Source organism: Psammomys obesus, unplaced genomic scaffold (genome assembly GCF_907164565.1).
Source record: "Psammomys obesus unplaced genomic scaffold, mPsaObe1.curated_primary_1811, whole genome shotgun sequence".
Lineage (NCBI taxonomy): Eukaryota > Metazoa > Chordata > Mammalia > Rodentia > Muridae > Psammomys > Psammomys obesus.
Genome location: NW_026587759.1, coordinates 162,535 through 189,418, shown reverse-complemented (window position 1 = coordinate 189,418; position 26,884 = coordinate 162,535). Strand labels below are relative to the sequence as shown.

At 37.2% G+C, this 26,884-nt stretch overlaps 1 protein-coding gene across 9 annotated transcripts in view; it reads left to right on the top strand.

The window, feature by feature from the left end:
- The window catches only part of Cast (calpastatin), a 99,595-nt gene that overhangs the window by 5,775 nt on the left and 66,936 nt on the right, over window positions 1–26,884 (top strand). For all 9 annotated transcript variants that reach the window (XM_055604009.1, XM_055604007.1, XM_055604016.1 and 6 more), the window contains exons 2-3: window positions 2,422–2,484; window positions 12,887–12,958. In XM_055604009.1, coding sequence (XP_055459984.1) covers window positions 2,422–2,484; window positions 12,887–12,958 — 135 coding nt within the window. The remainder of the gene's footprint in view (window positions 1–2,421; window positions 2,485–12,886; window positions 12,959–26,884) is intronic.

Sequence of the window (26,884 nt, the reverse complement as noted above, 5' to 3'; positions counted from 1 at the left end):
CTTTCTTTCTTTCTTTCTTTCTTTCTTTCTTTCTTTCTTTCTTTCTTATAAAGTCAATAACAAATGCAGTATCCAACTTCTGTGTCAGTATCTTATGCAAGAATGTGCTAAAGAGCTAACCTCAGGCTAAGGGCTTCATGATTTGAGGAAATTATTCTCCAGCCCTTCATCCTGTCTTTCTGTTCAACAGTTGTGACCTGGTACATAGTTCTCGTGTGTATGCGGGCCTTGTGGACTTATGAATTTAATTGCATATTTGCTTGTTTATTGAGGCCCAGTCTCAGCATGTTGCCCAGGCTGGGGTCAAGTGATTTGCCCCACCACACCCCCCATCCTGAGCCTTCCCAGTAAGCCCACATCATCACTCTTGGATTATACACGGGCTTTTAAGTGGGGTGGGTTGTTTGCTTGGTTTTGTTTTTTTATTTTTATTTTTCAAGATTCATCAAATGCTCAATACTGATTTCTCTCACTTTTAGATAAACAAACCCTTGACCTGGACACACAGCAATAATATGCCCTGCAGGGATTTTTTTTTTTCACCAGACTTTTTTAATATTGCTCATTTCAGTGAATTCACTAATCCCTGCAGGTGCTTCTGTGGGGAGTCTGCATTCATGAAAGCATTTCACTGCAGGCTGTTCATACAAAGTACAGTTAAAGGAGTATTTCCGCCACGAGTTCTTATATCTTGGCCGTTTCTTTCTCTAATAATATCTGTAGATATGATTAAGGGTAATATCACCTAATGTACTCTAGCATGGTAGAGTGGAAAACAACAGACTTGAACTAAAAAAAAAAAAAAAATTACTTTGTGACTATTTCACATTTACTAGCAGATATGTGCCCTAAAAAACACTAATTTGTTATTATGCTTAATTTTCTCTTTCACAAAATTGCATGGCTCATTTTTTTCAGTATCAAATAAGAAGACATAAAATACCCTGTGGGTAATATAAAATTGTTACTATTATCACTATTATTACTCTTCTTATTTTACATAATTTCTATTTATATATCTATGTTATGATTCTACCCTAGAAAATACAATATTATTTTCAAGTTTGGTTTTTTTTTTATTTTATTATTTTATGAGTATAAGTGATTTGTTTGTATGTCTGTGCACCAAATGCAAGCCTGGTACCCATGGAGGCAAGACAGGGCTTTCCTCTGGAACTGGAGTTACAGATGATGGTGAGCTACCATGTGGATACGGACAACCAAACCAAGATCCTCTGGGAGATCAGCCAGTGTTCCTAACCATGGAGCATCTCCAGCCCTTATTATTTGGCTTCAATAGGATGATCAGGATTGAAACCAACAGAGAAATGTCATTTATTTATTTATTTATTTATTTATTTATTTATTTATTTATTTTACATTTGACTCCCTTGTCTTATTTTTCCCAGTGTCCACCACTTCTCACAGTATGTAGGAAATTACATAATCCTTTGCTTCCTCTTTCAAGCAACATACAAATATTTTTCTCTTAAGAAGATGATCAATAGGGGAAAATGAATAGAATTATTTTACCTTATTGTCAAAGCAAATGAGCATATGAACTTATTAAAGATCCATGTTCCTCATAAAAATACATCTATTCTTACTGACTAGAAAATAATGACTAGAAAATAATAATGATTCATGGACATAATTAAAATTTAAAACCATAAATAGGAACAGTTTGCATGCATGGTCCTTCATTTGAATTTTCTTATTTTGTGTTGTGAATACTCACTGAGAGAACTCTAAGAGAACTCAGAGCTGTTGGATCTGATGCACCCACAACAACAACTAGAATGTTGTTATAGACCTTTGTCCTAATCACATGATATCACATTGTGCCCATGCTGAAGGACGCTGAAGAATGGCTTCGGACACAACACAGTCCTTAAAAGAGCTTATCTCATTGATGAGCCAGATGTCTTCCATACTATCAACTTGGGCTTTGGAAATCCATGAGGTGCTTTTTAGGGAATGAGACGACAAAGCAGCATTAACATCAGCTTTTCATCTGGTTAATTATAGACTAATTTCCTGGCTCCAAAATAAATAGCTGTATGATCCTTTGATTTTGAAACCCTCCGATAAATGGGGAAGTCCCAATATTCTCTAGGGTAACATGGTAAGGGTGCTGGTTTCTATTGGTTTGTTTGTTTTGTTATTGTTGTTTTGTTCATAGATTTAGCCTTTAAAATTAAAGTTTCAATTGTCACCCAAGCATGGTGGCACACACCTGTAATCTCAGCATTCAGGGAGGCAGAATCAGGCAGAGCTCTGAGAGTTCTAGACCAAGCTGGTCTACAAAGTGTGTCCAGGACAGCCAGAGCTGTCTCAGGGAAAACAACAACAATAACAAAAAAGATGTAGTTGTCTTGTATCAATTACTTCTATTAAACATTACCTTTTTTTCTTTTTTAGCATGTTACTGAAAAGAATATTGGATCATCTTCTAAACCAGGAGAAAAGAAAGGATCAGATGAGGTACTTTTTGCAATGATTATTATCATTTTCTTTGTTTTGCTTTTAAGATTGTGAATTTTGTTTTTCAATATTAAATAGTAGTGTGGTAAAGTTGTCACGTTCAGGGAGTTTTTCGCCTGTCTTTGTGCTGTGCTGTGCATGTGTGTGCAGTGATGTTTTAGATGTGGACACTGCAGGTGCATGTGTATCATGCACATGGTATGGAGGTCAGAGGTCAGAGGTCAGTTGCCTTCAAAGTTGATTCAGGGTCTGTTATTTCTCTGTTATATACACAAGGTTTGTCAACCCAAAATTTTCCAGGGATTCTCCTGTCTCTGCCTCTCACCTCCTTGTAGAAGCACTGGGATTACAGATACTCACACTATGGATATAACTTTTTATGAGTGCTGGGGATTTGAACTTGTATCTTCATGCTTGCATGGCTAGTGATTTTACCCAATGAGTTACATTCCCAGGCTTGAAAATTTTAGCTTTAACTAATATTTGATTCAAGAATTTTAGTGGGAAATCATGAAAATAAAATCTTCATACTGATCCTCAGAAGGAAACTTTTTTTAGACAGTTTCAATTTAGAAACATTTTTTAATGTCTTTCTGTAAGAATTAAGAACCTTTGTTTTGCCGGTGAGCATGGCAAATATAGAAGGGAGCTGAATGCAATGGCAGGAGGGGACATATGTTTTCATGAGAGTACACCATGAAAGGAGAGCAGTGATGGCCTAAATTAACGGGCCATTCAGGTTTGGAGACAAAGGGAAGAGAACTGTTTGTATCTGCATCAGTTTAGTGGAGACACTGTAAGAACAAATCTCATTGCCTTGAGGTGTGTTTTCTTGCTCTTGTGAATTTCTGCTTTGACTGATGACAACCATTCTGGGTTCCCAGTACTGACCAACTTCACTCCGGAATTGTCCTGTGATAGTTTTGTTCTCCAAAGGGTACTGGGTTTCCATCACTGTCTTGTTACCGGTTTCCAGAGGACTGTATTTACCAACCCATCAGAGTGATTCTTTTGGAGAATAATTTTACAGTCGTGGAGCGATTCATTGTCAGTTGTTCACACAACTACCTGTTAGAAAAGAATTGTTCCCTGTCTTCAATGTCTTGGTGGATATTCTCAGGGGATCTTATCACTTTTCCTCAGAAAAAGTTGTCTCACTTCCCATTATTAGTGGCAATATGGACTCAAAGACGGGATATATAGAAAGCATAAAGTAGCTGTCTTATTTTTTTTTCATTATCAGTATTGATCAGGTAAATTGAGACTCTCTTCCTGCTCGTTTTCTGCAGTTCTGGAACATTTGGTGTGTAAAGAGGCTAACTGTTTTTTGTTTGTTTTTGTTTTGTTTTGTTTTTGTCAACTTTCTACCAATATCCATTAAAATACTTTAGAGTATTTCTTTTTATTATATTTTAACCTTTAGTGAGTGTGAATTGTGTGTGTGTGTGTGCGTGCGCGTATGTGTGTAGGTCACAGATATGGCAGTGTGTATATGAGGGTCAGAGGACAATTCTTTCAGGAGTCAGTCCTATGGGTCAAGCTCAGATCACCATGCATTACAACAATAACATTGACGCAATGAACCACCTTACTGATGCTAATTTTCAATGTTTCTTACCATAGAAATTTGTGTTTAATTTTCCTCTATGGAATTCACATTTTTTAAATCCAAAATTAAAAGTAAGATTTTATCCCATTTCCTTTAAAAATTATTAAATAATTTCTTATATAAACACTCACATTTTTCCATTTCCTAACATCATGAAGGTATCTGCTGTCACTTAGTCATTTTATCAACACCACCCTTTAAATATATTCCCAGATTAGTTATCTATCAATTAATTTTACTGAGGCAAATAGCAAGAACTTTCTATTTGAAATTATAGTGTCCTTTATTTTTCAAAGGAGGACATAAGTTCTTGGGTATTATTCTCAGTTGATACTTGTTAAACTATATGCACAAGAAAGAAGATCTTATCTGATACAGCAAAGTGGATGATAAAGCAGTTTCCATACTGTCTTTCTGACCAATTGCATTATAATTTGGGAGCGTTGAAACATATCTTAAGTGGACAGGCATTGTTGGTTCAGGCATAATTGCTTCCACAGTCTTTGTGCTATATGGATTTTAAAGCCTATCTTGCTTGTCAAAGGTTTGGCAGGATTACTCAGAAGCCCTTTGGGGAATCTGGTAGGAAAGAAAGGTTTGACTCTGCCAAGGCATACTTCACTTTGGATTTGGAACTGTAAAGTCATTGTATAGATCAAAAGGGGAGAAAAACGGTTCTGTCTGTAATTGGAACACTCTGACATCGTTCTATATCATTGCTGAGAAATTCACATTCATAACTCCTGCCCCTGTGCTTGAGGCTATTTTTGCTCTGTTCCACCTGGAAGACATTAAGCTAGAATAGAGTCTTTCCTCTCCCCTGTAACTTAAATTATTGCTTTAGACAAAACAAATTCAATAGAATTTAAATATGCAAAGAATAATCCATGAAATAAGTAATATCTTCAAACTGGCAGAGTTCTATGAGCTCTGGCCTGTTATCAAATTCTGACTACTTCTCTGCCAGGGAAGACAACTGTGGGGATAGTTCAAGAAACTGTCTTATGTTCAGCAATTTTTAGCTTTTGTATTTATAGTTTTGTGGCTAAAGTTTTTAGAAACTAAAACTGGTGGCTACCCTATCTACCATCCATGGTCAGTTACTGTATCTTTTCTTTTCAAAATTGCTGGAGAAGGGCCTTCTAAAACTGATTCTTTTTTCCAAATAGATATTTTTTTTCTACCACTCTCCTGAAAAAATAGGTAGGATTAAGAAAATTTGAGGTGTGTGTTCTGTCACAGCACTGTCTTTGCTACTTTGGTGCTGACAGAAGGTCCTATGTTCAAAGTCAGTCTGAGTTTCAAAGTGAGGCCCTATTTCAAAGCAAGCAGATGCATGAGAAACAGACAAGCGAAACAGTTCTGGGTTTTAGTAATCTGTTCTCAAACCAGAAGACCTCACTATATTATCCCAAGAATATGAAAGTACAGGAGAAAATCAGTGTGGAAACTATTCCGTGAGTAGAGGTCAGTCGTGATGATTTTTTTCTTCCATTTTTGTTTCCTCCTTTTTTTTTTTTTTTTTTCCTGAGCATGAGACAAAGGCCTAAACGAGGCATTTGAGGGTAGTATAATGAGAACAAATGATGTTTAATGATAAAGGGCAACTACCAATATATTGTATGTGTTTCAAAACTTTCTCCTTAAGTATTGTCGGTAGCAGCTACAGGGATCTAATAGTATGACGCATGTATGAAGCCTCATTTATCATGTTGCATTTCAAATGCAAAGCTTGAAGACAGACGTGGGTAAGAGCCTGTGAAAATTTACATACATCATTTATTAAGAATTCATCAAGTTTTTCTCAAATGTAGGGACATTCTAAGACCAATAGTTGCTTGAGTTAAGAAAGCTAAAATAGAGCCAGAGCAGAGACAAAAATAAAAATAAAAACATTTAACACCAGCATCTTTAAATACAGTGTAACAAAGAAGTCTCCCAAAATGTGGAATTAAATCTATTTAAAGTATTTGACTGCCAGATCTGGCCACACTGGGGAAATATGAACTTTTTAGAAACTTTATTTAGTGATGTCCTGGAAAAAAAAATACCTGAAATGACAGATCTTTCAGAGACAAATTTAAAATCCTCCAATTTAGTGATGAGTGTGTTTTGTAACTAAAGAAAGAGATGCATAAGTAGCATTGAAGGGAAAGGTAGCTTATATACATTTATCTTGCCTGAATAGCCTGGCTTCCTTATTATTTACTTCTCATTTTAACATGCATAAATAAATTATTGAATGAGTCAAGAACAAACTTCATGAATATTCATGTCCTGACATATGGTGACATAGGATCTCCACTTAATCTAAGTTCTTCCATATGTTATATCACCCCTAGAATACTAAGAATGCCCAATCCAAAATGAATGCCATTGGAAGAGTTGTTACAATGCATTATTTATGGAAAAATGACAAAGGATTTTTTTTTGTATTCTATACATCTGAAAATTTCCCCAAATATCTTTGATCCATGGTTAGTTGAATCCATAGATATGGAAGACTGTATACTTAATGTAATGCCATTTTCTAAGCTAAGACAAGAAAGGACCATCATTAATAGGATATGGACTGGAAATAAGTGATAACTAATTTTGAGGCAGATAAATCTTTTCCAATAAAAAGAGAAAAGAACCATCACTGGATGTAGTAGCACAATCCTGTGGTCATAGCACTGGGGAGGCAGGATTAACACTGATTTGTAGAGCAAGGTTCTTGGCCAGTCAGGGCTACATCAGAAGAGCTTGTCTCAAATACTTTTGGACAGTGTTTCCTCGTGTAACTGATTTAGCCATCATTATTATCAAGTCCTAGAGTGGACTCCTAAACATTGTTTTATAGTTATAAACCATTGCAAGAGTCTATGCTAACAGTGCATCATTCATTATGTCTTACAAGCTCATATTCCATTGCCAAATGGGACACAGTGTTAAAAGGTGTGCCACAGCAAGTCTAATTTGTCTTTCCTTGATACTAGTGCCTAATAACTGCACCAGCTTTCATGCTGTATTAGTTAGTTTTATGTCAATTTGAGAAAAGCTAGAGTCTCTTGGGAGACTCTCCTCTGAGAAAAGTTCTCTATAAGATTTGCTTATAGGCAAATCTATTTGACTTCTTGATAGTGATTGATGTGTCAGGGCCCACTGTTGTGCCAACCCTGGACAACTGGGCTTAAGTTGTGTAAGAAAGCAAGCTGAGCAAGCCATGAGGAGCAAGCTGGTGTACAGCATTCTTCCATTGTCTCTCTTTCAGTTCCTGTTTTCAGGTTCCTACCTTGAGTTTCTGTCTTGATTTTCCTCAGTGATAAGAGTATGAACTGAGAGTTGTAAATTAAATAAACCCTTTCCTTCCCAAGTTGCTTTTGGTCATGGTGTTTTAACAAAGCAATAGAAAGCCTAACTGAGACATACACCAGTGTAGATGGAAGAACCTTATAAAGTTTCACCCCTAGATGATAAACTATGGACAATGAATACCTACTGAAATAGAGTGAGAAATGTCTGTTCTCCAGAATGAATTGTCTGATAGATTATCCAGTTCTAAGTGGTCAGTGCTGAATAGCTATACAAGCCACACTAAATGGACTCAACATCTTATATATTTGTATGAGTGTATGTATGTATGTTTATATGTATGTATGTTTATAAGTATGTATACATGTAAATGTATGAATGTATGTAAGTATGTGTATTAATCATGTAAATTAAGTAATGTAAATAGAGTACTCATATATGAAATTCTCTAGAAAATTTTAATTAAATTAGAAAAAAATTCTGTCTCAAAATACAAAGACCATATTCCATAGACTTTCATATTATGGTTGTCACCTTTTTACAATTTGTTTCTGTACCAAATTATTATTTTGTTTCTTCCTTGTACTCTGTCATTCAAAGTAGTATAGTGTCAAATGGACCTCTATGGTAGAGACATAGCCCTCCTTCCTTGAAGATAGGAAGTGAGGAGGGAAACTAAGTCAGAGTATAGGGTTAGCCAGAAGAGGATAGCATTCTCCAGACTCCTTGGGAGCTCAGTATCAGAAGATGAAACTGGACCGCTTTTCAGATTCCCACCTGGTGATCACAAACAGGAGCTAAATAATTAGAAAAAGAAAAAGGATATAATAGAAACTTTGCCAGAAGGTACTCGACAGAATGTGTGTCGTTGAGCCATGAAACCAGGTATATTTTGTTCATGTAAGATTTCTGCATAGCGTTAGCAGTTACTCAATGGGTTTGCTCCTTACAACATTTACCAGAATTTTTCCCAACCAGAATATCCCATTTACTGTGTTGCATTTGCAATAGTACATATTTATAATCTTTTATAATAAAAGCAACTTGTACTTATTCGTGGAACATTTAAGTCATGCTATCCAAGAACATTTGTGAAGAATAATTAAAGTGCTATAATTTCTGTTGCTGAGGTACCTGCCTGCCCTTTAAAAAGACATCTTTTTCTAGATAATGTTTCCGAAAAATGTTTTTATGCGGTAACACAATATTTTTGTTGTTTAATGTAGTGACTGTTAAGTATGGAACTGCTTTAATAAACACACCAAAGCCTACCTGTTCTAGTAGAGCTAATAAACCATGGTCTACCAAGTCTAACATGCTGTTAATTAAAATGCATGGGTTAAAAGCAAGTATGAAAATATAACTAACTCTATTTCATATTGATTTTAAGGTTTATAGTAATGCTTAGAGTTGTAAAACAAGAAATGAGTGACTTCAGAACAATAAAATTCAACAGTAATCTAAGATATTTTTCATTGTTGACGTAACAAGCCATTTCTCGCTGCTTTCATACCACAAAATCAATTATTTTTCACTGAAATTAACATTATGTTTACCCAGATATGAGTATCAGTAACTTTGCCAGTTTCACTTGTTTCCTTGCATGTTAGGAAGATAAACATTTGATTCGCCTTTGAGGATGTTCGGGTAGTGTTACAGTTTAACATAGTTCAACAAATGGACCCAAAAACATTTTGAGCAGTTATTTGAGCATGCTAGATTCCAAGTTAAACCTTTGAATGTTTCACCAGTCATCAGATACTAAAATTTGTGTACTCAAAAGTGTCACATATAACATCACATCAGTCACTTGTAGATCATTGCAAGTTAGAGTTAGCACCCTCCCACATGAGGACTCTGGTCTGTTTTCTGTGACTTAAGTGGAAAGGTGGATCAGTGCCTTCACACATGCACAGTCACTCTATGTGGAGATGTTCGGTTGGGGGAAGCTGCGGTCTCACTAGTTTTCCTTGCGTGAGGTAGATGGTATCATCACTGGGTAAATGGGGGATATAAACTTGAAATCATGCTTGTTTTTTTATTTTATACTCATCGTGGATTTACTGCAATAGTGATTAACTGCAAGTCACCAATAATGAATTAGAATTTAATTAAGGAAAGAAGTTAAAAAAAAAAAAACTTCTTGGAGTCATTTAACCAAACATGGTCCAGATTTGAATTTTCTTCTCCATGATCCCTATGACTTCTATCTTCTCTCTGTTGTTTGAGTCTGCATTTGTGCCTGCCTAAAGGTTGTCTTGTGAATCTGTGTCTGTGTGTTCTGTCTATATAAGCCTGTCCCTGTGTGTAACTGTGTCTCTGTCTTTAACAAAGGGCTTTGCTCTGTCTCTATTGAAAGCACAGAAAGTATCCCATGGGGGGAAGGAATGGAATACTTCTCAGAATAAGGGACTGAATCACTGGCTCCAACTGATCCCAACTGACCCAGACAAAACAAAACAAAACAAACAATAACAACAACAAAATACAGTACTGTAAACATCATTGTTCATCAGCCAATGTCCATAAAGTTTGTGTTCAACTTTTATGGTGGATTTTAAATGGTTGCTTTTAACCTCTATATTTGCTGCTTTCAGCAATTAATTGACATGCCCACATTACTCTGGGCCAGGGCATGGAAGATTACATAATTTAAGTTTACAGCTATGCCTTAGTTTAGGTTGTAAAAGTTGATTACCTGAAAAATCCAAGGCAAGTAAAGTTGGTTGTTACACTGTTCTCTTAAAAGCAGATAACACAGGAGGATAGCAGTCTTTAGTCATAAATAACCTCAAGGTAACCTTTGGTTGTGATGTCTAGCAGAAGTTCCAGTCTCTTAATATGTAAGAAGTATTTTCATAATACTTTATTGTCACAATATTTAACACTTCCCTAGGATTTATTAAAATTCTTGGATCATTAGGTTTATTGTTTTCATAAAATTTGGAAATATTTTGGCTGTATGTTCTTTAAATACTTGGTTAGTCCACCTCTTACCTTTTCTTGGAAATTGGCAGTTACCTGTGAGCTAGCAGCTTGACTTTTTCCCACTAATGCCCATGGATGCTCCTTAAAGTTTCCTCTGGCCCCTTTGCTTTTTGGGGTCTTTGGGGGTATTTTCTATTGCCATGTCTCCAAGTTTTTTCTTTTGCAATATCTAAAAGTTCCTAATTCTATTTGCTTCAGTTTTTATTACAGGTATGTGCCTTTTGCTTATAGATACTTAGCTCATATCATTATTATACTTTCCATGTCTTTTTTTTAACATGTTTAAAACATTTTTATTTCAGAATAATTATAGATTCACATGAAGTTGTAAATATGGCATGGAGTGGTTCCTTGAATCCTTCTGCAGCCTAGGTATTGATTACTGTTATATATCCATAGTACAATATCAAAACTAGGGAATTGATATGTATACATCATATATACATTTTCTTTTGGCCTTGTTATTATATGTGTAGATCTCTGTAGCCAACACTGAAATCAAAATACTAGTGTAGGACACAACACACATACTCTCGAAACACTGTATGCTGAATTTAATTTTGTCTGTTCATGTCTTATCTTAGCTTTTTATTGCATTCCAGATATATAAGAATAGTATCTTGTTCATATATCTTTGTTCCTACCATATTTATGTCAGTGAGTGTGTTTTGGGGGATTATATATTCATTCTGTAAATAATGCGAGGGGCCTGCAACTCTTTTCTATTGTTCCATGGTTCCTAGATGATATTTTCTTTTTTCTTTTCAAGACAGGGTTTCTCTATGTAGCCTTGACTGTCCTGGACTCATTTTGTAGACCAGGCTGGCATCAAACTTAAGAGAGATCCACCTGACTCTGCCTCCCTGAATGCTGGAATTAAAGGCATGCACTGCCATGCCTAGCTTAGACGACACATTCTAAAGATGAGTCCACCATAGTTATCTTCCTAAGTAGTCTGAGAGTGGTTAACTAGTGGACACCTAGAAATCATCTTGTGAAGACACAGACATAAATGTTGAATTTTCTGTTTGCTGTGACAGTGTTTGCCACAAAGACAAAGAATATTTCAGTTTAAACTCCTATAGTGAACATTTTCAAAATGTTAAATAGCATAAGTTTGGCTACTTCTTATAAGTGTTAAAAATGAAACAAAACCAAATCATTCCATTATACCAGTAAAATGTTTACTGCCCACATATGTGGAATGTTGTATTTTATGTCTTTGAATCAGTGTCTTAGCAGCCCATGCATATTCAATATTGTCACATTTTGTGGGCTTGTACAAGCCACCATTTTATATTATGAAGTATAGAATGTATGTGTTGCTTCTTTGGAACACATATATCCAAAAGATACCAGACATGAAGGTCATTCTAAGACAACTGTGCATTTTATTTTTTCCTTTTTACATCCTTTATTTTCCTTTTCACAGATAAAATAGTCTTGTAAAAATATAAAAAGTCAAACATAAAAAGTCAAACAAATATTCTTTTCAAATCCTTTAAACTGAGAGTATAGCTCTGTTGACAGAATGCTTGTTTAGCCTAAGGTTGTAGGTATTGGCCTTAGAATATATCCTCATATTGAGGTCAGCAATTATGAACATATATAAATACTGTTTTTATAATCTGGCTTTTCTCTGTGTGAAATATAAAGAATGTATTTTTATTTAATGTTTTTTTTTTTTGTGACATAGTTGTAATAACATGATATTTTATCCTGGTCGTATGTCATAATATAACTCTGTATCATGGGAGTGTCAAGAAGATAGAGTCTGCACTTTCTGGCTAGCGCCATAGATAAGTTATTATTCCTCTGTACCTCAGCCTCTTCAGCTCTAAAATGGAGATAAGTGTGGTAGCAGATTTACCAGCTGATGTGAAGATTTAAAATTATTGCATATGGCCCTTAAAACACTTCACTCACTCCAATACTGTTTTCATAGATTTTTTTTCTTAGAAGATTAAATTTTTTGCTGTTACAGTAGTTCATCTTTGAATCAAAAGGTTCTTGCCTTTATTTGTCTAAGAAGACATTTTCTGAGTATAATTAGAACATTGAGATCTATTGCTAAACCATCCTCTATAGAAGTTGTGTGACTTGTTGCATATGTTCTGTCAGACCATAAGAAAGGAGGGAGCCACTGCGCAGGGCTTCATGGTTCAACGCGATGATTGCTCATGAGACAACTTTTATGGAACTTGCTTTTCATTACTTATGTACTACTCTTCAGGTAGCAATGTGAAAATTACAATTGTTTGTTTACTTCGTGTGTGTGTGTGTGTGTTTAGTGTATTATCCCAACTGTGGTTTGATGAAGTATTTGTAATGGTGTGATAAGCTGTGTGTTTAGTGTGTTAATACAACTGTGGTTTGATAAAGTATTTGTAATGGTGTGATAAGCTGTGTGTTTTGTGTGTTAATACAACTGTGGTTTGATAAAGTAGTAGTATGATAATTCACACAGTGTGGTAGTCTATCCCACTGAAATGAGTGTTTTCTTTTTTCAAGAAAAAAGCAGCAAGTGCGGGCAGTAGCCAGCCTTCCAGAGCCCATGCTGGTGGAGCCACCACAGCCACCAAGGTCAGTTATTCCTGAATCCAAGGAAGTCTTTGATCCTCATTGCTTTACAAGGAAGACATCAGTGGGTAGTACACAGAGGGAAGGTAGCAAGCACACACCCTCAGGACCCCAGCCATCAGTGGCATACCTTCTCTGTCAAGGCTGCACCAAACAGTACCACTAATTTGTGAGCTAGTGTTCAAGTCCTGGAGCCCACTGGAGGCATTTATCATTCATATGACCACATAGCACTTGCTTGTTGGTTTTGATACCTAATTGGAAGGGCCTAAGTCATAAACAATTATTGGATATCATATTATTTCTGTGTTGGAAGAGAGGATATAGTTTTTTTTTTCTTTGATATTTTTATTTACATGCATTAGCTCCTGTGTGAGCTTTTATGCAGCACACATATGCACAAAAGGAGGCAATGAGTGTTAGACCACCTGGAACTGGAGTTCCACGCAGTTGTGAGCTAACGTGAGTGGGCACCTTACCCAGCACCTCTTCAAGAGCAGTAAGTGCTCTTACCCACTGAGCCATCGCTCCAGTCCTAGAGGTAGCTACTTAACAGTGGTTTGAAAGATTTAAAATCTAGTGAAACCATTTATGGTCTAATTATTGCTGCTATGTAATGTGTTCAATAGATATTATAGTAAATAATATCTGTAGATAGTCTTGGGCTTTTATATATACTGCAAGTGAACAATTGTTTTCCTGATTCTTCAGAAAATGATACAAATCTCTCTCATAATCATTCATCACAGCAATGTCTCTGCTGTGTGTGTTGTGTGTTCCATAAATATCTTATGGAACCCCCTCATAACCTTTAATTATTTATTTCTTTATTGCTTAGGAAACAATGGCTCTGAGAGGCTAGGTAATCTTGGTAGGATCCCAAAAGGAGTAAGGTGGAGGTAGCATTGACCTCGGTTTTCTGAATGGCCCCTGACAGTGACAATGGTCCATAAATTCTGAGTCTTTTCTTGCAATATTAATACTTCTGAGCTTTGCAATTTGTAAAGAAAGAACTGAAGCATCACCTTTCAAATCAGAATATGATCATTTTAGCCAGTAGCTTTGACTACATACAATTTTTCTGTTGATCCTATTGAAATTCTATTGCCTATTGTGTGCTGTGATCCAAGATTATCTGAAATTTTATACTATTTCAGAATTCTCTACATAGTATTTTATTTAAACACCATTTCTTAAAAACTGATGATTGTCCCATAAAGTCTGTTAATTTTTTAATTCATGCCATTTGACTGATGAATGGTTGTTATTTAAGTGTGTCCAAATCCTTAAGGAACTTAATCCAAGAGTTAGTAAAAATAAATAAATAAATAAATAAATAAATAAATAAATAAATAAATAAATAAATAAATAAATAAATAGAGCTTGTAAAATTAGGCTTGGACCAGTACCACCTAATTTTACAATCTTGAGTTTATCTTTAGATGTGTCTTCTTTCAACCAGTAAGAAAAAGCAAAGAACATTGAAAGACTATGAATCTGAAATACTGGGGCACTTTGATGTTTAAGAGCTGCACTGCTTTTTCCTTTATTGCTGATTTAGGGACCCTACAACACTGATGCTCAATGAAAAGATACTGTGTCTCTGGTCAAACAGGTCCAAAATTTGGATTTCCACTTAGCCATGTATTTCCTTAGTATAACTGAGCTCATCAGAATGTTAATATGATCTCTGTTGTAACAGCTGTCGCAAAGCTGAAAATAAAAGAATGTATGAAGCACTGCACCCTGGGCTGGACACTTGTCAACTCCTGGGAAACCTGCTCGCTGTGGTTGCTTGGTCTTCCTTATTTGTTGTTTGGTTACTGGAGAAATTTTCCAAGCATGTTTTAACTTTTATGTAATTGGGGCCTGCATTTAACTTTCATCTAAATTATGACTTTAAAATATGACCTAATTCATTAGCAATTCCATGTACACAGTGATATTTACTGAAGTCATTTGTAGATTACAGAATTACTGTTAGCTGAAAGTATTGGTTGTTCAGTATACTGGTGTGTGAGAAATAATACCTAGCTTTTTTCTAGAACAGTTATGTGACCCGAGGAGGCCTTTTTCATTTTTTTCCCCACATAAGAAGCTAGTAGCCCATCTTTCTGATGGTATATGTTCAGTAAACCTGATACCTTTAGAAACACAGGGACATAGCATAGGTGGAGAGTGGGGGTATTTTGACCATATCTCTTTTGTTTTAGTGTTTAAAGGCAAACTTGGAAATCTTTCCTTGGCCTTTATAAAATGCCCTTTTTGTCCTTATTGTGAGAACCTGGTTGATTTTCTGAAAGCAAAACCCACAGAAAGATGAAGAGGGAAGAAAGATGGCAAAGTTGGATACAGACAGCACTGTCAGATGAAGCACTGTGGGCAATAAGGTTGTAATCAACTAGAGACTGAAGATGGGACAAATCTTGTTTCATCTCCATGCTTATTCAAAGACTATTAAAACAGCTTGCAGTACTTATATATCCTGATTGAGAAAGCTGCATCATCAGGAGCGAGTGATCAGAGATAAAGGCCGCCCCTTCTCCCCTCACTAAGAGATCCACATAGAGACTGATCTGCCAATCAGCCACATCTGAGCAGGGGGTCTAGCTCCTCTCCATGCATGATCCTCTGTTGGTGCATCAGTCTCCCCTGGGCTCCTGAGTCACTTTCTAATTTTTGAATACTATATTTTATAGGGTTTAATTCTTCTCTAATCTTTCTCCCATTCTTAATTCTTAGGTTTTAGAAGAAAAACTATAGATTGTATTAGATAAGTTTCTGTTGCTGTGATCAGATATGGTGACTAAGGTAACTAAAAGAAGGAAAAATTTATTTGGGTTTACAGTTACAGAGGGATAAGAGTTCATTATGGTGGAGAAACATAGTAGCAAGCAGCAAGCATGGCAGCAGGAACAAGAAGCTGAGAGATCACATCTTCAACATCAAGTACCCAGCAGAAGGAGTGAACAGGACATGGTGTGACACTTTAAATTTTCAGTGTCTGCCATTAGTGACATACTTCCTCCAGCAAGGCTGCACTGTCAGAACCTCTCAAAAGAGAACCACCAACTTGTGACCAAGTGTGCAAGTACTGTAGCCTAAGGAAGACATTTATCATTCAAACTGCCACATAGACACTTGCTTATTTCTTTTGACATCTTATTGAAAGGGCTATAACATCACCTGAGTCACAGACACCAAGCCCAGCCTAGGTGAGCTGGGCGCAGGACTCAAGCCCTATTGTCCCCCACCCTGGGGAGGCCTGTGTAGTACCTGATCAGCTTTGGACTTGGAGTTCTTTTTGCCTCCTCCCCATCTGCCTGGTCCATGTAAGTCATAGACACCGAGCCGTGTGAGCTGGATACCTGACCCAAGTCCCATTTTCCTCCATCCCGAGGAGGCCTGTGTGGCATTGGAACAGCTTTAGATGTGTAGACCTTTCTGCCTGGCCCACCTGGATCACAGAAGAGAGCCCAGAAGAAGTGAGCTGGATGCAGGACCTAAGTCTCATTGTCCCCCATCCCAATGAGGACTTTGGCCTTTGGAGCAGCTTGTGGCTTGGAGATCCTTCTGCCTGTTCCCCATCTCTCAGGCCCACTGGGGACACAGACGTGAATCCAGCAGAGGAACCACTATGCTGTCTAACACGAGTCAACCACATGGCTAGAGGCCAGTAAACACAAGCAAAAGCTGGAAACCTTCCACAGCAAACTGTGGAGATATCACATCCAAAGCACACACACACACAAAAAAACAAATTTTAAAGCTGAGATTATGAAAAATGATAGAGGCCTTAAAAGAGGATAATAAATCCCTCAAACTGGAACAGAAAAATAGAATCAAACAAGTGAAAGAATTTAACAAATCCCGTAAAAAATTAAAGAGATACAGTAAATTATAATAAACCTGGAAAAGGAAATGGATAAAACTGTTCAAGACCTAAAAATGGAACTAGAAGCAATAAAGAAAACAAAATCTGAAGCACTCCTGGGGAGGGAAAACCTAGGGATGAGGATAGGAACTATAGACACAGCATCAATAACAGAATACAAGAGATGGAACAGAGAATCTCAGGGGTAAAAGATGTGATTGAAGAAATTGATACATAGTCAAAGAAAATGTTAAATATAAAAGTCTCCTGACACAGAACATCCAAGTAGTATAGGGCACTATGAAAAGACAAAACATAAAAGTAATATAAATAAAAGAAGGAAAAGAGACTCCCAGCTCCAAGGCCCAGAAAATATTTTCAACAAAATCATAGAAGAAAACTTTCCAAACCTAAAGAAAGTGATGCCTATAAACATACAAGAAGCTTACAGAACAACAAATAGATTGTACCAGAAAAGAAAATCACCCTGCCATATAATAATAAAAACACTAGATGTATAGAACAAAGAGAGAATATTAAAAGATGGAAGGAAAAAAAAAAAAGGCCAAGTCACATATAAAGGTAAACCTATCAGAATTACACCTGACTTCTCATCACAAACTCCCCAGAAGGGCATTGACACTAAGAGACCACACATGTCAGCCCCGACTACTATACCCAGCAAAACTTTTAGTCACCATAGAGGGAGAAAACAAGATATTCCACAACAAAAACAAATCTTAATTGTACCTATCCACAAATCCAGCCCTACAGAAGATACTAAAAGGAAAACTCCAACCAAGGAGGCCATCTATACTCAGAAAAACAGGTAATAAGTAACCACACATCAACAAAACCAAAAGAAGGGACACACACACACACGCACACACACACACTACAGCACCAACATCAAAATAACAGAAGGTAACAACAACTGGTATTAATATCTCCTCAATAAAAAGACACAGGTTAACAGAATGGATATTAAAATAAGAACTGTATTTCTGCTTTATATAAGAAACACACCTCAACAATAAAGATAGAGATTATCTCAGAATAAAGGGCTGGAAAAAGATTTTCTAAGCAAATGGATGTAAGAAGCAAGCTGGAATAGCCATTCAACCAAAATTAATTAAAAAAAGATGGGAAAGGACATTTCATACTCATCAAATGAAAAATCCACATAGACAACATCTCAATTCTGAACATCTATTCCCCAAACTCAAAGGTATCCACATTCGTAAAGGAAACATTAGTAAAGCTTAAATCACACATTGAATACCACACATTAATACTGGGAGAATTCAACACCCCACTCTCTCCAGTGGATAGATTATCAAGACGGAAACTAAATAGGGAAATAAAGAAACTAACAGACATTTTTAATCAAATGGACCTTACAGATATCTAAAGACATTTTACCCAAACACAAGAGAATATACCTTTTTCTCAGCACCTCATGGCACCTTCACCAAAATTGACCATAAACTAAGTTACAAAAAAAAAAAAAAAAAAAGCCTCAACAAATATGAGAAGGTTAAAATAAACCCCTGCATCTTATCAGACCATCGTGAATTAAACCTGGAACTCAACAACAACAGAAACAGCAGAAAACCTACAAACTCATGGAAACTGAACAACTCCCTACTCAACAACCACTGGGTCAAGGAGAAATTGTGGTACTTTTACACACTGGAATACTACTCAGCAATTAAAAATGAGGAAATCATGAAATTTGCAGGCAAATGGTGGGACCTAGAAAAGATCATCCTGAGTGAGGTATCCCAAAAGCAGAAAGACACACATGGTATATACTCACTTATATAGACCTATCAGATAGGATAAATGTTCTGAAATCTTTACACCTAAAGAAGACAATCAAGAAAGAGGACCTGGGGTAAGATGATCAATCAATCCTCACTTAGAAAGACAAATGGGATGGACATTGGAGGTAGGAGAAAAAAAGTAACAGGACAGGAGCCTACCACAGAGGGCCTCTGAAAGACTCTACCTAGCAGTGTATCAAAGCAGATATTAAGACTCATAACCAAACCTTTGGCAGAGTGCAGGGAATCATATGAAAGAAGGGGAAGTTAGTAAGACCTGGAGAGGACAGGAGCTCCACAAGGACCAAATGTATCAGGGCACAGGAGTCTTTCATGAGACTGTTTCTCCAGCCAATAACCATGTATGAATATAACCTAGAACCCCTGCCCGGATATAGCCCATGGTAGCTCAGTATCCAAGTGGGTTCTCTAGTAAGGGGAGCAGGGACTATTTCTGACATGAGCTCAATGGCAAGCTCTTTGACTCCTGTCCCCCCCCCCCCCCCCGCCAAGGGAGGAGCAGCTTTGTTAGGCTACAGAAGAGGACAATTGCAGCCAGTCCTGAAGAGACTTGATAAGCTAGGGTCAGATGAAAGGGGAGGAGGTCCTCCCCTATCAGTGGACTTGGAAAGGGACAGGGAGGAGATGAGGGAGGGAGGGTGGGATTGGGAGGAAATGAAGGAGGGGGCTACGGCTGGGGTACAAAGTGAATAGCCTGTGATTAATATAAAAAATTAAAAAAAACAAACATAAATTAAATACTTCTAGCATTCAATGAAAATGAAGGCACAACATACCCAAACTTACAGGACACAATGAAAGCAGAGCTAAGAAGAAAGTTCATAGCCTTAAGCACCTACATAATGAAATTGGAGAGATCCCATACTAGTAACTTATCAGCACACTGGAAAGCTGTAGAACTGAAGGAAGAAACATGCCAAAGAGGAGTAGAAAACAGGACATAATCAAACTCAGGGCTGAAATCAATAAATTGGAAAAAATAAAGAGAACGATATAAAAACCCAATAAAACCAAGAGCTGATTCTTTGAGAAAACACAAGATAGACAAACCTTTAGAAAAAAAACATCTAAAAGGCAGAGGGAAAATATTCAAATTAACAAAATCAGAAATGAAAACAGGCAATGAGGAAATCCAAAGAATCATTAGGTCTTACTTTAAAAGCATTTATTCCACAAAATAGGAAAATCTAAAGGAAATGTACAATTTCTCTTATAGGTTTAACATGCCAAAGCTAAATCAAGACCAGGTAAACAGTTTAAAAAGTCCTATTACCCCAAAGAAATGGAAGGAGTCATCAAAAGTCTCTCAACCAAAATAAATAAATAGATAGATAGAAGATAAATAGATAGATAGATAGATAGATAGATAGATAGATAGATAGATGATAGATAGATAGATAGATAAAAAACAAAAAAATCGTGCAGATCCAGATGGATTTAGTGCAGAATTTTTCCAGACATTTAAAGAAGAGCTAATAGCAATACCCCTCAAACTACACCACAAAATAGAAAATGAAGGAACATTACCAAACTCATTCTTTGAAATCACAGTCACCTACATCACACAAAGACTCAACGAAGAAAGATAGTTTCAGACCAATCTCACTCATGAACATTGATGCAAAAGTACTCAATAAATTACTTGCCAACTGAATCCAAGAACACATCATCTACCACGATCCAGCAAACTCATTGCCAACATCAAGTTACATGGAGAGAAACTCAAAGCAATTCTGCTAAAATCAAGGACAAGATGAGGCTACCCACTCTCTCCAAATTTCTTCAATATACTACTTGAAGTTCTATCTAGAACAATAAGAGAATTAAAGGAGATCAAGGGGATAGAAATTGGAAAGGAAGAAGTCAAAGTATCGCTATTTGCAGATGATATGATATTGTATGTAAGCCACCCCAAATATTCCACAAGAGAACTCCTACGGCTGAATAACAGCTTTAGCAAAGTGGCTGGATACAAGATTAATTTAAAAAAATTGTAGTGGACATCCATCAATGTAATCCACCACATAAACAAACTGAAGGAGAAAAACCACATGATCATCACCTTGGACGCCGAAAAACCATTTGACAAAGTCCAACACCCATTCATGTTTAAAGTATTGGAGAGATCAGGGATACAAGGCACATACCTAAACACAGTAAAGGCAATATACAGCAAGCCAACAGCCAACATCAAGCTCAATGGAGAGAAACTTAAATCAATCCCACTGAAATCAGGGACAAGACAAGGCTGCCCACTCTCTCCATATCTCTTCAACATAGTACTTGAAGTCCTAGCCAGAGCAATAAGACAAGTAAAGAAGATCAAGGGGATACAAATTGGAAAGGAAGAGGTCAAAGTGTCACTATTTGCAGATGATATGATAGTATACATGAGTGACCCCAAAAATTCAACCAGAGAACTCCTTCAGCTGATAAACACCTCCAGCAAAGTGGCAGGATACAAAATCAACTCAAAAAAAAAAATCAGAAGCCCTCCTTTACACAAAAGACAAAAAGGGCTGAGAAAGAAACTGCATGGTACTGGCATAGAAACAGAATGGTGGATCAATGGAATCGAACAGAAGACCTAGAAATAAACCCACACACTTACGGACACCTGATTTTTGACAAAGATGCCAAAACCATAGAATGGAAAAAAGATAGCATCTTCAACAAATGGTGCTGGTCCAACTGGATGTCTACATGTAGAAAAATGAAAATAGATCCATACTTATCACCCTGCACAAAACTGAAGTCCAAGTGGATCAAAGACCTCAACATAAAACCAGACACATTAAATCGGCTAGAAAAAAAAGTGGAGAATACCCTAGAACTCATTGGTACAGGAGAAAACTTCCTGAACAGAACACCAACAGCACAGGCTCTAAGAGCAACAATCAATAAATGGGACCTCATGAAATTGAAAAGCTTCTGTAAAGCAAAGGACACCGTCATCAAAACAAAACGACAGTCTACAGATTGGGAAAGAATCATCACCAACCCTTTATCTGACAGAGGACTCATATCCAATATATATAAAGAAGTAAACAAGCTGAAAAGCAACAAACCAAGTAATCCACTTAAAAAATGGGGAACAGAGCTAAACAGAGAATTCTCTGTAGAGGAATATAGAATGGCAGAGAAGCACTTAAAGAAATGCTCAACCTCATTAGCCATTAGGGAAATGCAAATCAAAACAACCCTGAGATTTCACCTTATACCCATCAGAATGGCCAAGATGAAAAACTCAAGTGACAACACATGCTGGAGAGGTTGTGGAGAAAGGGGAACCCTTCTCCACTGCTGGTGGGAATGTAAACTGGTACAACCACTCTGGAAATCAATCTGGTGCTTTCTCAGACAACTAGGAATAGCGCTTCCTCAAGATCCAGCCATACCACTCCTAGGCATATACCCAAAAGAGGCTCAAGTACACAAAAAGGACATTTGCTCAACCATGTTTGTAGCAGCTTTATTTGTAATAGCCAGAACGTGGAAACAACCCAGATGCCCCTCAACTGAAGAATGGATGCAGAAACTGTGGTACATCTATACAATGGAGTATTACTCAGCAATGAAAAATAAGGAAATCATGAAATTTGCAGGTAAATGGTGGGACCTGGAAAGGATCATCCTGAGTGAGTTGTCCCAGAAGCAAAAAGATATGCATGGTATATACTCACTCATATAAACATACAACATAGAATAAACCCACTAAAATCTGTACATCTAAACAAACTAAGCAAAAGAGAGGACCCTAACTAAAATGTTCAATCCCCATCCTGAAAGGCAAAGAGGATGGACATCAGAAGAAAAAGAAAACAGGAAACAATCTTGGAACCTGCCACAGAGGGCCTCTGAAAGCCTCTGCAGTATAGACTGTCAAAGCAGATGCTAAGCCTGATGGACAACTGATGGGCAGAGTGAATGGAATTTTATGTAAGAAGTGGGAAATAGTAAGAGCTGGAGGGGACGGGAACTCCACAAGCAGAGCAACAGAACAAGATAATTTGAACACAGGGAACTTCCCAGAGACTTCTCCAACCAAGGACTATTCGTGGAGATAACCTAGAACCCCTGCACAGATGTAGCCCATGGCAGTTCAGTGTCCAAGTGGGTTACATAGTAATGGGAAGAGGGACTGCCTCTGACATAATCTGATTGGCCTGCTCTTTGATCACCTCCCCCTGAGGGGGGAGCAGCCTTACCAGGCCATGGTAGAGGACAATGCAGCCACTTTTGATGAGAACTGATAGACTAAGATCAGAAAGGAGAGGAGAACCTCCCCTATCAGTGGACTTGGGGAGTGGCATGCACTATACAAAAGGAATAAAGTGTAATTAATAAAAAATTTAAAAAAAAGAAATTAGCGAAACAACACCCTTCACAATAGCCACTAATAACATAAAGTACCTTGGGGTGACATTAACCAAACAAGTGAAAGACCTGTTTGAGAATAACTTCAAGTCTCTGAAGAATGAAATTGAAGAAGATCTCAGAAGATGGAAAGATCTCCCGTGCTCATGGATTGGTAGGATTAACATTGTGAAAATGGCCATCCTGCCAAAAGCAATCTACAGATTCAACACAATTTCCATCAAAATACCAACTCAATTCTTTTCAGACCTTGAAAAAAAGATTCTCAGCTTCATATGGAGAAACAAAAAACCCAGTATCTCCAAAACAACCCTGTACAACAACAGATCATCTGGAGGTATCTCCATCCCTAATCTCAATCTGTACTACAGAGCAATAGTAATAAAAACTGCATGGTATTGGCATAGAAATAGAAAGGAGGATCAATGGAACCGAATAGGAGACCCAGAAATAAACCCATGTACCTATGAATACTCCATTTTTGACAAAGCAGCCAAAACTATTCAATGGAAAAAAGATAGCACCTTCAACAGATGGTGCTGGTCTAATTGGATGTCTACATGCAGAAAATGAAAATAGATCCACATTTATCACCCTGCACAAAACTAAAGTCTAAGTGGATCAAAGACCTCAACATAAAACCAGATACGCTAAATCTGTTAGAAGAAAAAGTGGGAAACAGCCTAGAACTCATTGGCACAGGAGACAACTTCCTGAACAGTAGTCCAACAGCACAGGCTTTAAGAACAACAATCAATAAGTGGGACCTCATGAAACTGAAAAGCTTCTGTAAAGCAAAGGACACTGTCATCAAAACAAAACGACAGCCTACAGATTGGGAAAGAATCTTCACCAACCCTTTATCTGACAGAGGGCTAATATCCAGTATATATAAAGAACTAAAGAAGCTGAAAAGCAACAATCCAAGTAATCCAATTAAAAAATGGGGAATAGAGCTAAACAGAGAAATATTGACAGAGGAATATCAAATGGCAGAGAAACACTTAAAGAAATGCTCAACCTCATTAGCCATTAGGGAAATGCAAATCAAAACAACCCTGAGATTTCACCTTACACCCATCAGAATGGCCAAGATGAAAAACTCAAGTGACAACACATGCTGGAGAGGTTGTGGAGAAAGGGGAACCCTCCTCCATTGCTGGTGGGAATGTAAACTGGTACAACCACTTTGGAAGTCAATCTGGCGCTTTCTCAGACAATTAGGAATAGTGCTTCCTCAAGACCCAGCTATACCACTCCTAGGCATATACCCAAAATTTGCTCAAGTACTCAATAAGGACATTTGCTCAACCATGTTTGTAGCAGCTTTATTTGTAATAGCCAGAACCTGGAAACAACCCAGATGTCCATCAATGGAGGAATGGGTACAGAAATTGTGGTATTTTTACACAATGGAATACTACTCAGCAATCAAAAAATAGGAAATCATGAAATTTGCAGGCAAATGGTGGGATCTAGAAAAGATCATTCTGAGTGAAGTATCCCAGAAGGAGAAAGAGAAACATGGAATATACTTGCTTATATAGACCTAAAAGATATGATAAACATAATGAAATCTATATACCTAAAGAAGATAATCAAGAAAGTGGACACGGGTATGATGATCAATCCTCATTTAGAAAGACAAATGGGATATGCATTGAATGTATGACAGAAGTCTACCTCAGAATGCATCTGAAAGACTCTACCTAGCAGTGTTCCAAAGTAGATACTAAGACTTATAACCAAACCTTTGGCAGAGTGCAGGGAATCATATGAAAGAAGGGCAGTTTGATGTGGAAAGGATAGGAGCTCCACAAGGACCGAACATATTTGGGCACAGGGTCTTTTCTGAGATGGACACTCAACCAAAGACCATGAGAGGATAAAACCTAGAACCTCTGCTCTGATGTGACCCGTGATAGGTCAGTAGTCAATTGGTTTCCCATAGTAAGGGGAACAAGGACTATTTCTAACAGGAACTCAATGACTGGCTCTTTGACCTCCCCACCTCCCAAGGGAGGAGCAGTACTGTTAGGCCACAGAGGAGGACTTTGCAGCCAGTCCTGTAAATACCTGACAAAATGGAGTCATATGAAAGGGGAGGAGGTCCTCCCCTAACAGTGGACTTGAAAGGGAGCAAGGAGGAGATGAGGGAGGGAGGGTGGGATTGGGGAGGGAATGAGGGATACAGCTGGGATACAGAATTAACAAAATGTAACTAATGAGAATAAAAAAAAAATTGTAGCCCTCCTGTACACCAAAAGGATAAATGGGCTGAGAAAGAAATTAGGGAAACTACACCCTTCAGAATAGCCACAAATAATAAAAAGAATCTTGGTGTAACTCTAACCAAGAAAGTGAAAAACAAAAACAAAACAAACAAACAAACAAACAAAAAACCTGTGTGACAAGAAATTCAAACTCTGAAGAAAGAATTTGAAGAAGTTATCACAAGATGGAAAGATGTCCCATGCTCCTAGATTGGTAAGATTAGCATAGTAAAAATGGCCACTTTACCAAAAGTGACCTACAGATTCAGTGCAATCCCCATCAAAATACCAACACATTTCTTTACAAACCTTGAAAGAACAATTCTAATTTTCATATGGAAAAAAAAAAACCTGGAATAGTTAAAACAATCCTCTACAATAAAAGAACTTCTGGAGGTATCTCCATCCCTGATTTCAAGCTATACTACAGAGCAATAGTAATAAAAGCTGCATGTTACTGGCATAGAAATAGACTGGTTGATCAATGGAATCAAACCGAAGACTTGGAAATAAACCCACATACCTATGGTTACTTGAGTTTTGACAAAGGAGCCAAAACCATATAATGGAAAAAAGAAAGCATCTTCAACAAATGGTGCTGTTCTAACTGGATGTCCACATGTAAAATAATACAAGTAGATCCATATTTATCTCCCTGCACAAAACCCAGATCCAAGTGAATCAGAGACCTAAATATGATACCAGATACACTAAACTGTTAGAAGAGAAAGTAGGGAAGAGTCTCAAACTCATTGGCATAGGAGACAACTTCCTGAACAGAACACCAACAGCTCAGGCTCTTCAATCAACAATTAATAAATGAGACCTCCTAAAACTGAAAAGCTTTTGTAAGGCAAAGACATTCAATAAACTGAAGTGACAGCCTACACATTGGGAAGAGATCTTGACCAATCTTACATCCAACAAAGGGCTAATACCCAAGATATATAATGAACTCCAAAATTAAATACCAAAAAACAAACAAACAGAGAAAAAAAACAACCCAATTTAAAAATTGAGCACAGAACTCAACAGAGAATTCCCAACAGAGGAATCTTGAATTGCCAAGAAGCACTCAAAGAAATTCTCAACTTCTTTAGCCATCAGAGAAACTCAAATCAAAATGACTCTGAGATTCCATTTCACACCAGTCAGAATGGCTAACATCCAAATCTCAGTCAACCGCAAATGCTGATGATGGTATGGAGGAAGGGGAACACTCTTCCATTTCTGGTGAGAGTGTAAATTTGTACAACCACTTTGGAAATTAACTGGCACATTCTCAGAAAATTGGGAATAGCTTTACCTCAACACCCAGCTATACTTCTCCTGGCTATATACCCAAAAGACGCTTCACTATACAACAAGGACACTTGATCAACTATGTTCTTAGCAACTTTACTCATAATAGCCAGAATCTGGAAACAACCTAGATGTCCCTCAACTGAAGAATGGATAAAGAAACTGTAGCACATTTACACAATGGAATACTACTTAGCTATTAAAAACAAAGAAATCATGAAATTTGCAGGCAAATGGATGGAACTAGAAAAAAAAA